Here is an 11,606-nt window from a genome sequence, read left to right as displayed (position 1 = left end):
CCTTTTTAAAACTTTTACGCTGTGAAGTTATATACAGTTTAAAGCTTCCAGTTTGAATCTGAAATAAAAAATTTAGACTTTTCTTATTTTATATAAAGTTACGCTGCCTATGAACCTAACAAACAAACAAAATAGTTTAAAATTACGGAGATGGTGGAACTTTAACAATCAATTTTTACCAAAAAATTTCCTATTATTTATGCAAACAAATATTTAAGATTTTTTTGATGAATTTTTTAGGTTCATCGGAAGCGTAAGTTTCACTGCGAATAAGAGGATTCTGTATTTTTTATGTCAGGTAACAATTGGAGGCACTAGAGTGTACATAAATTCACCATGTTCGAAAAGGAGGCGGTTGGGAGATCTCCGCACAGTTCTTCCCAAATTAACCATTTTTAACTCTGAATATTTTTTTTTCTCCTAAAATGTGTATAAATATATCCTAAAAGTTCTAAAAAGTGTGCGTTCGTACTTTATTTCTCAAAATAGCAAAAAAGCACTTGATTTTAAGCATTCTAAACCAGGTCCCCCACTTAAACTTTTGGGTCAAAGAAATTCTGTAAAAATTAAGAGTAATACTCGAACACTTAAAATATTTTCGCGCCTTTATATGACGTCAGTGCGCTCGAACCAATTAAACTCTCGCGGGAAAAGAGCGCAAATTCAATATCGATATTAAAAAAAAAACTGAATTATTTAAAAATAGTATAGTCTAACTAAAACTTGTTTACTCTACTCAATCCAACTATATTTAACTATTCATAATTTTACTCTGACACAACTATAATGGTAAGCAACCCTCTTCTTTCAACAAAAGTAAGTTTTCCCCTTTTGAAATATAAAACTGCAATGTTAAACTTTAAACGATATACGTAATGTTTCCGGAAATTTCACTGTAGTGGTCTTCTTTTACTATTCCGGGTGAAGTAGGAGTGTCGCGGCGGTCCTTTCCGGCTACCAAAATAAACTCCTTATGAATTGATGAGCCGCGGCCTGGAGCGGGGCCGACCGCACCGAGGTGTCAGGAGATGCAGAAGGAGAGACTTGTAGAATGGACGAATGTAGAATTGTAGATTACAGCAGTCTCCAGTCAGTATCTCTCTGACGGTCGGTAGTTCTGATGTTGTGCTGCGTCTCGAAAAAGGCCGCAGCAGGGGCGGACCTAGAGCCCCCTTTGCTAGGGCTCCAATGTGGCAGAATTGTTGCAAATCGGGCATCTGCGTTTGCAGCGAACCTAGGAAATTCGTCGGTTCCTCGTTTCGCGAAAGAGAAGGCCGAATTGACTCTGGAAGAAGGTGGGAGTTACAATGATGTAATGTTGACAAGTTCTTGTTTACTAACTTTGGATGCTGCTGGGATATTTTCCTTTTTATTTTTTTGAAAGATTTTGTAAATAATATTTACTGTTTCTATTGGCCTGCATGTTACTCAATAACATAGATAAAATAAGCAATTTGATTGGAAATGGTAAACATTTCATTCTTTCATTTAATTAATATTAATTTTTAAAGAAATCATATTTAACGCTCTTCGAATTTAAAATTTTTTAAGATTAAAACTGCTTAATAATTTGAAAACATTCAAATATACATACTAAGAAAAATCTTTAGTTGTGACAACAAAATGTATTTGTTGCTAAATAGAAACATTTTTCTTATTTCATTATTTTTATAGTTAAAACAAACATTTTTTTAAGTCAACAAAAATATAGTTTTTTTAGATTCCACATCATTTTATTGTAAGAATACAAATTTTAATCGTTCAACTAAAAATTTTTTGATTCTATTGCAACTAGAAAGTCGAGAAAAAGATCAAAAGAAAAAGATTTTTCACACTGGGTTTATTTTCAGAAACGTTAAAATATAAAAAGCTTCGAAGTTGCAAGTAAATAGCTAAATGAGTAGGCAATACGAAATGTTTTGTTTTTCAAATTGAATAACTAAGTAAAAAGTGGCCTTAGTATATGGCATTTGTGTAGGTATGAAGAAGTGGAACATGTATGTTAGCTGCTAATTATATTTCCACATACAGATTTTTCATCTTTGTTGTATGATTGCTAGTTATAAGATACATAAAACAGTATTTTTTCTAAGAAGTTGTACGACTTTAGTCAAAATTATAAATGTATTAAGTAAATAATTGTAAGAGAGGCCAAATTGGAAGCAGGTCGAAAAGCCAATATAATGACGCCTACACATATTACACCCACATTTTATAAATTTTACATTCAAATTTTTTCCATTCTTGAAAAATAATAATATCCCTACTATTGATTTAATAATTGTAAAAATTCAATTTCTTGATTTTAATAATAAATTATTCTTAATTTAAGAATTTTAAAATGCAGTCTCTTAATTTTAATAATAAAATATACGAGCCGAAAGCCAACCTGCTATTGATCTTAATTATTTGTTTGTTAAAAAAAACTTCATTGACGATATATAATTTTGACTAAATAAAGGTTTGTTTATTTTACATATTACTGATCAAATTGTTCTTTTTACATAAACGTTTTTCTTAGTGTTTGTGCAAACTAATTTCGTTTGTCCTAAAATTAGTTATCTCAGCATAAACTCAATTTTAGTTGACTTAACACAAGTTTTTCTGATTTAAGAAATATTTTATTGAGCCAAACAAAATTTGTTTGAGACAAGAAAGGGACTTCATTCTATAAATATCAACAAACCCGTTTTTATTGTTTCAATGGAACATCGGTTTGAATAAATAAGAGTAAGTACATTGAGTCTATCAATCTAAAATAGTTCAAGGTCTGAAGGTTTTGACGGGTTTGTAGCGCCCAGTTGAAAATACGTGTGCATATTTGAAATTTTTTTGTTATTATTCGATCAACAATTATTTTAGGCAGTTATTTCAAGAACTCGTAAGTTTTAAATTACTCGGTAACTAAATTAATACCTAAATAATATTTGGATAACTGTTATAAATTATATGTATATTATTATAATTACTATTTTTACAAATCATAGTTATGGATTAGGAAAAATTGTTTTTTTTTTTTTTTTTAATTATCAAAACCTTTTTAGTTCGTGAGTTATTTTTCCTTGAAAAATAAGAATGTTACTTATCGTTAATACTGATCAGATAAAGAAAAAAATATTTTTTGCAATCTTACAAACAATTCCACGCACTGCTTTCAATTATGGATGCAAAATTCAATTTGATAGATAAACAAAGCTATGAATAAATGTTTCCTTTTTTTTACTGCAAACATTAAAAAATATCCATTACGCATTGACAGTTATTATTTTCCATACATACTTTGCAAAACAACTTAAAAATCCCTAACTCAAGTAAAATTCTTTGTTGATAAAAATCTTTCCAATGGCCCGAAATTATTTTTAAAACTAAACTAAACATAAAATATAACGAATTTTTTTCTAACGTACACTATGAAAGTGAATATTTTAAATAAAAAAGCCTCTTATAAGAAAAAAATCTGTATCCAAACCAAATTATACCATAATTAAATGTTTGGCTTTCAAAGTGATTATATTCACAGAAGAAGTCTACATCATAATTAAAAAATAATTTTATGTTTCTATCAAATTCTATGTTTAATAATGTCTGGTCTATTAGATTGGATCAAGTTTTTATACGAATCTCAAACACAAAATTTGATAAAAAAGTGTTACGCATTTCTTCGGTTTCCTGATTTCATCTCGCCACCATTCATCGTAAAACTTACTGCAACTCCCAGCAGAGTCTGTACAAAATTTCCATCAAATTTTGAACTTTTGGAAATTTCTTTCCAAAAAATCTTTTATATCAAGAACACTGTGCATAAAACAAAAATAAAATCTTCTCTGTCGAACTCACTTTGTTCTTGGAATTCCAGTCTCCACAAAGTTGGACATTTTAACTATTCAACTATAAAGCTTATTTGAAAATTAATAATTAATTTTGTATGTAGACGTTTGCAATTTAAAATGAAAATTATCACTTGCATACGCTAGTCCATATTTCCAATGTAAACGTAATTTTCTCCGATTATGTCTATTTAACCAACTGGGTTCATTTTACATATACATAATTTCATGAATTAAAAATCTTTATTGTACCAAGAACATTTTTCTTTACAATAAAATGGTTCCATTACTATTCAAATTATCCTAATTACTACATTTTTTATTGAATTTTTGCTGAGATAACTAACATTTAATTGAGACAATGCTTTTTTGTTGGTTCGACAGCAACCAAATTGTTTTGTTGTTTCAACCAAACATTTTTCTTTCTATAGGTACTGTAATAACAGTTATTTTGGTTTAAAAACATGGGCTTAGTGTAATTTTAGAAAGAAAAAATATTTTTTGAAAAAAATCCCGTTGCAAACAACTCTGTTACCCTAGCAGTTTAAACATCACATCCGGAAAAAACTGTTCCAGCCAATCTGGTTAGCTTACTTGGAATGCTGATAGGCTGCGCATTACTTCCGCTGCTCAGCCCAATAAGTAGTGCCTCATTTTCGCGCTAAAAAATTCGAAAGTGACTCTTATAAAAGATAAATTTTTGTTTTAAAACTTTTATTAAATAACTGTCTTTAAGTAATTAAATTCGGTTTTTAGCACTCTTTAAACTTCACAAAGAAAAAAAATTAATATACATATATGTAACTTCCCCATTCTCATATTTTTTATGTGTGTGGGGCTGTGAAACATGGTTTTTGTGCTCCGTCTCATTAAAGTGATGAAACATGCATGCAATAACTCATCGATAACTTTTATTTCCTAGAATCAAAAAAAAAAAAAAGGAAAGACATCGGGAATCCTTAAAAATCTTCACTCCAGACAAATTGGGTCAGGACCCCGTCCGCGTCCCTTCGCTTAATCGCCCGACTACGCCTCCGTTCCAAATGGATGTTGAAGGTGACCTGGGTAGCAGGTACATAACGATCTTACCTTAGGTGGAAGGCCGAATCGGAAGAAACGGATAGTCGCTTCTGCGAGTCGATCGGATCACGTTTCTATATACAGGGGGGATTCGTAATTCGTGATGCAATTAGTATCTCGTACAAGGAAAGAAGTTCAAGTTTTAAGTACTGCCCTCTCATGCTAAGTTAATTTTATCTGGAAATGCTAGTTTTTCTTATCATCCTCAAAAGTGAATTTTGCCTTATGCAATGTAGCAAGATTCAAAAACTTTGCTTCTTGCTGACAATCAATCTAACAATTATTTTAAACATTATTATTTTTGAACATTTGTTATTTTCATTAACGAATAAAACAGGAATTTTTAGTCTGAACTAGAATTTAAATTGGAGAAATATTTTTAAATCAGATTGCTAAAAATGGCAAGAACTGGGCACATGACAGTATTTTTCTACTAAAGACGGTCAAGTAGTTTTATTGTTTCATATGCCTTCATAACACTTTGCGTTACCTTATTTATTAAAGTTCACGGAAGTTAAGCAAATTTGAGAGCGGATAATACTCGGATTGATGACTTCTGTGATTTCGGTAACTGCCAGCACTCGGGAAAAAGTGTTTTCTGCAGTTTTCCTTTCTTTGGTCGAAAGCCTAGGCAAATACGAGTGATTTTAATAAACTTCAAAAAATTCAAAGTTAATTAAAGATAAATTAAAGTAATCTTATGTTAAATTTTATGGAATTAGAAGTGAGATTGACTCAATTTAATGTGTTTTCCGATTAAATATTTCCCCTGAATTCAAGGTGAAATAGTTTCATTTAGGGAAAATTGAAACAAATTTAACTGAATCTATTAATTAATTCTAGTAAATCTTAAGTGAATTCAGGTAAATTCGGAGGACATTTCGTGATGATTTAAAGTGAATTTAAGACATTTAACGCAAGGTGTGAAAAGGTTATAATTTAGAATGATTCTAAGTGAATTCGCGTGAGTCTAATTTAATTTGAATGCAGATAAAATAATAGATAATAACACATTTGGGGAAAGTTATAAAAAGTTTGGCGATTGAAAAAAACTTGCAAAAATCAGGGAATTTCCACAAGAGGATCTTTACATGACTGTCATGGATAATGATTTCAAAAATATTAAAACCTTCAAATTCTAATCTATAAATAAATATTTCCGCTCAGAGAAAAATGAAAATCTGGCCACAAAAAAGAGAATAAGAAAATAAAAAACAAAGTTTTGCGGCCACCATGCTTGAATTATCCACTAATTCGAATGAAAGTAAATTTAATTAATTTTACTGAATTTAAGTTAAAATGCACGAATTGATAATAAGTTTATGTGTGTTCAAGATTGAATTAATTTCACTGAATTAATGTAAATTAAAATCAAATCGGCTTAAAATTAAAATAAAATAATAGTAAATATAGGAGAAATTTTACATATTCGAATTTAGAGAATGGATAAACACTTATTTATAATTTAAGAATGTTCAATACCTACATTCTACTTTAAAATTAAGCAATCTTTAAAATCATTGAAAAATTCATCGATAATAGATGTGATATTAATTGTTGTAAATTTTGAAGCAGAAATCTAAAAGCACTTCAAAACCAATTTTTTAGTTTGAAATTCTCTATTTGAAAAAAGTTATATTGATTTTTCTGTTTCAGATCCAGTTTTAGGTAAAAGCTGCAATTCTCATCCGAGCCTATTAATCAAAGGCTGATTTTATTCCTTGAAGATTCTTGAACATTATGCTTGGTGGTCTTTTATTAAAATTATTTGGGAACAAAATTATTTATAAAAATAAAAAATGTATAATTAAATTTTTTTGATGAAACCCAACCCAAGAATATCGTAAAGAATCTTTCAAGGTCGATTTTATAAATAATTATAAAGGTTTGATGAATTCTTAGATTGCCTGTACAATGCCCATAGAATCTCAAGTTTAGGACAAAAATGTTGCAGTTGAGTCAATCGTTATTTTTAAATTACACCCAAGCCATAATTTAATATCAAGTTTAAAATTCAACTTTCAATTTCCAAAATTGGTCATCTTCGGGAATTAGAGCTGAATCTGAAAACAGACAAATGGATCGATTATCAAATTCAATATTATCAAATTCTAGAATTAAAATTAAGAAATAATGGAAAAAAATGGCTTTTGGGAAACCGATTTATTGTTCACTTGATACATTCGTAGCATGCACAACAATATCAACTTACGTTAAGTCATAATACCTAAAAAGGAAAGTTGTCTCTTGTAGGCGACCCGGTCGCGGGGGCGAGTAAAACGTCGTTCTTTCGATTTAAGAATCGACTTCGTAGAGTGAAGAAATCTCCACAGGTGTACGGGGTCCTGACTTTTCTTGTCGAACTCCGAGAAAAACCGAGCCGCATTCGAATGTCGATAGTAAACACGCGAAACTCAATGTGGCGCCAGTGGGAAACTCCAGAGAATTATTTTCCTTTTTTAGACTTACTCTCTCGAGAATTTACTTGATAATTTGTCAAACATTAAAATTAAAAAAAAAAAAGAAAAACAAACAAACGTTTTGACAAAAAATACTACAAATTAAAGTATTCAAATTATAAACTATTAACAGACAAAATTTATTGTTAAAAAACTAATTTAAAAATACTAAATTATTTGCGTTATTTCGAAATGTGACTGACTCGATTTGCAATTATGCCTCTGAGGATCCATGTAGTTAAACACTTTCAAGCTCATCTAACAGAATCGATAAACTGATTTAGAAATAAAATTCTCTTTATTCAGAAGTAAGCAACTTTTTAATCATTTCATTATTAATAATTATTTTTTGTGATTATTTTTAAGGGTATTTAAATATGAAACTGGGGACGATGTTAAGTGAATTATTGTGAAAATTGAGTTTGATTAGTCTAGGGGGCAATTTTCCAAAGTGTTTATTAGTGGATGCTGAGGCTAATTATTGGTAAATGGACACAGATGTGCCGTCCATCCTTCTGCCGTGCGCAATTTGCGCACGGACCTTCGCCCCGCAGTCGTTGGAGAAACACATCAAGATATGCGAGAGATCCACCATCAAAAAGCGAAAGCCTTTTGATTCCGCCAAGCAAAGAATTCAAGGCACAGAACTTGAAGAGTTCCTTCCAAAACAGGAGAATAAACGACCTCACCAGGAGGAAAGGATTGGGACATCGAAAACGTCGTGGAAACAGACACATGCTGAATTTCTTCAAGCAATCAGAGCCGCACGTGGGGAGCCCGTAAGTCCTTTACAAATTTATATCATATTCATAATGCCCGAGGGTGTTATTTTGACTCATTTTAAACCATTTTCTAATAATAATTAAATACAATTTATTTTTTATTTTTAACATATATTTCGCTATGTATTGTACCTTAGGATCTGTACTTAAATTATGTGATGCGGTTTTTAATGAATTTTGAAAGAGAAATTCTATAACTGTGCTTAGAAAAAAAGTAATTCCTTGTAAAAATGTTTATAAAAGAATAATTTCTAATTTTTGTATGTTTTGCCTACAATTTAGGCAAAAGATGCCATTCTTACTCAATCCCACTACTCAGTAGCTGATCTTATTTTTATAAAGATTCTATACAAGTCTACTTATAAAGTCTATATAAAAAAATTTGAACTGTACCGTTATTATTTTGTAAAAAAAATGAAAATGATTTAATTTAAATTTGAATAGAAACGAATAAAATTGAGTCGTACGCAGTCTTTCGAGGTATACAATTCAAAAACTGATCAGAAGTATATCATTTATAAGCGAAATGAATTAAAACTTTTGTCTGTGACAATAGCAGAAACACTAGAATCTAAACAATTATTACACGAATTTTTTAAAACTATTTTATGTGTATTAAAACTTTCAAAGTTTGTGACGTAATTTCTAACAAATTTGATGAATTGTTTATAAAGTATTACAGTATGTAAACCACTATTTATATTTAATTTTTTCATCTTGATTCTGGCAGGTTTTTTCGTTCACTTAAAAAATTTTCCGAGAAGTAAAAAAATTTTTAACAGGCAAAATGGCGATAATTTTTTTGAAAATCTTTAAACTCAATTTTCTCAAACAGGGCATCGTTTGGCTTTTTCTTGATTTTATTTTAATTTGGTACTCATATGGAGCATATATTATACAATAGCATACCCCAAGATAATCCGAGGAAAGAATGCTGGGAACTGGGCATGTGTGAATGAGACTCTAAGTCAAAAAGATATAAAAAGTAATAGAAACACAAGAGTTTGCATGAGAAAATTTGTGGACATATAAGAAACTAAAGAGGTATGCCAAGAGGAATTTGCGACGACAAGTAGCTTATAAGAATTGCATAGTGAAGAGTGTCAGTAGAATGAGTGACGTCTAAAACGTAAGGCCCTGGATAATAATGGGCCCGTGTGAAGAGCTTTACATGGTGACTGTGTGAAGCTCTTCGTTTCGGGTGCTTGCTATATAGCTAGAACCGCGTGTCAATCCCTGAGTCGTTAACTCTAAAACATTTCAATGTACCTTTACCGATATTCTGATGGTTCAGAATCCACCTCAAGCTGTGAGTCCCCCCATCATGCACTTCTCTGCAACCCAGTCCGTGAGTGGTGGGGTAAAAAATCAGGCTTTGTCCAATATGTCAAATTAGGCACACTGCTCTTATCAGACCACTTGATCGCATTACGAAAATGCGTTGAACTTTATACCAGGATGCAATATTTTACGTCCGAGCCGAAGGCGAGGTCGGTAAAACGGTAAAAATTTTATTTATTAGGCAGAATAAGAGCTCTTATTCTGGAAAACGGCGCTTGATTGTGCCCCATACGCACGTGCGCGGGGTGACGTCCAAAATCCACTTCGCAGGTAAACTTAGGTTTTAAATGAATTCTTCTCACTCTTTTCTTTCATTTTTCTTTCAATTCTCACTCACTTCTTCATCCTTGTTGTCACTTCACGTGCCGCTCGTCGTAGTACAATAAAGTGCTATTTAACTGCCGCTCCGCAGGCAGATAAAGTGCGCTTGTTCTGCCTATTTCAGATAAAAGACTTTTTCATATATTTATTCAGAATTGTCCGAAGAGTCGTCAATATTAGCTGAATCGAGTTGAAACTCAACATTTCTCTTCACAATTAGCCATAGAATATGTATAAAATATTACTTTTTAAGTATCACCCCGATTAATCTGTTTTATAGAATGTAAAAAAAACATAAGGTATAACACCACTCTAGCGGCAGAAAAAACAGCCTAACTTTGACGATTTATTTTTGGAGTATGAAAAAAGCAATAGGATTTCTTTTTAGAGGGTTTGTTTAACACATATTAAAGTATGAAAATCTTATTTTTTTAAAAGACCTTCACGGGAGGACGGTTTTCTCGTAAAGTATAAGACCTGGAACAAAACCAAAAAAATTTATAATTTATATACTTTTGTCTATTGAACTACGCAGGATTTAAAAAAAATCATATTTCGTAGCAATAGTGTACTTTTGAAGAAATTACTTGATTTCTCTCAAAAAGAGCTGTACATTTTTTATAAGAAAAAAAGATTACATTAAATAAAAAACGGCTACGTACTTCCATAGAGAATGTAATTGTAAAGCTACTGTCAAAATTGCAAATCGATCTATGCAACGGTGTTCAATTAAGGCGCTTCCTCAGGCTTGAAAATTAGCTCATTTGTTACTCTGACAAGTTTTTCTCCTACAATTCTGAATTGTATGATTTCATATTTCAACCACAGACTATAAATGCCCAAATGCAGAACCTCTCAGAGCGCTTTTTTCGGAAAATGGCCTGGTTCTTGTTTTATTGCAATTAATTGAAAATTGATGCATTTTTGCGCCTGGAAAGTAGCAAACCGCCACCATGAGTGTACTCATGGCGAACATAGTTCGTGGGCCCTCTGGCATGCTATGGAACAGCGGGTGATCTAGAGTCTAGAGTGTTATTTATTCGACGATACTTAAACATCGTAAGCCTATGATCGAGCGGAGAATTTAGATTGAGTGCCTGTCATGTCTCACTCAATTTTCCTAATGTTAGAGGTTACAGTCGGTTTAAAGAAATTAGAAATAAGCAAATATTAAGGAATTTAATTTTAATATTCTACATTCGGTTCATTACATAACGATAAGACAATTAAAAAAAGAAAGAAGAAAATCGGTTAATCCGTTCAATTTCTGGATATACCATTTTTCTCTCTTCTCTGATTGTACGACCAATAATACTGAAAGGAAAAGATGCTGTGCCCAAAATTGGAAACTGTTGAATGGGAAAACTATAGAATTCACATTTATTTTATTTTGATTTTCTTATTCATTTCATTCATTCATTCATTCATTCATTCATTTACTCATTCATTTATTCATTCATTGATTTCATTATTTTTTAATTTCATGTTGGCAAGTTTAAATTGAAAACTCTGCAATCATAGAGAATCATAATTTTCCTATCTTTTTTCTTGAATCTTTATTTGTTTCAAATACAACTGCTTACGTCACATAAATGTGTTGTTTTGGTCAGAGCTGATGAACTGTTTTGCTTCAAGATTCACATCATTTAGTTCAATTTCATTGCTTTACATTCGAAAAATTAAAATATTATTAACAGAAAGCTGAGGAGCCTTCTTTTTCGAGTTGGGGACCTAGCCATAGAATTATAAAATTAAATGGCACAATGTGTACTGTTTATACTGTCTTAAAATTTAAT

General features: G+C 31.0%; 1 protein-coding gene across 1 annotated transcript in view; it reads left to right on the top strand.

Moving 5' to 3' along the window:
• Positions 1–1,101: 1,101 nt before the first annotated feature.
• Positions 1,102–11,606, top strand: part of LOC117180481 (inner centromere protein A-like) — a 37,805-nt gene continuing 27,300 nt past the window's right edge. Inside the window, exons 1-3 of the mRNA XM_033372980.1 lie at positions 1,102–1,295; positions 6,564–6,575; positions 7,865–8,145. Coding sequence (XP_033228871.1) covers positions 1,121–1,295; positions 6,564–6,575; positions 7,865–8,145 — 468 coding nt within the window. The 5' untranslated portion in view covers positions 1,102–1,120. The remainder of the gene's footprint in view (positions 1,296–6,563; positions 6,576–7,864; positions 8,146–11,606) is intronic.

The sequence above is a fragment of the Belonocnema kinseyi genome, chromosome 9, assembly GCF_010883055.1.
Source record: "Belonocnema kinseyi isolate 2016_QV_RU_SX_M_011 chromosome 9, B_treatae_v1, whole genome shotgun sequence".
NCBI lineage: Eukaryota > Metazoa > Arthropoda > Insecta > Hymenoptera > Cynipidae > Belonocnema > Belonocnema kinseyi.
Note: the sequence above shows the minus strand (reverse complement) of the source record. Positions and strands in the feature narration are given on the sequence as shown.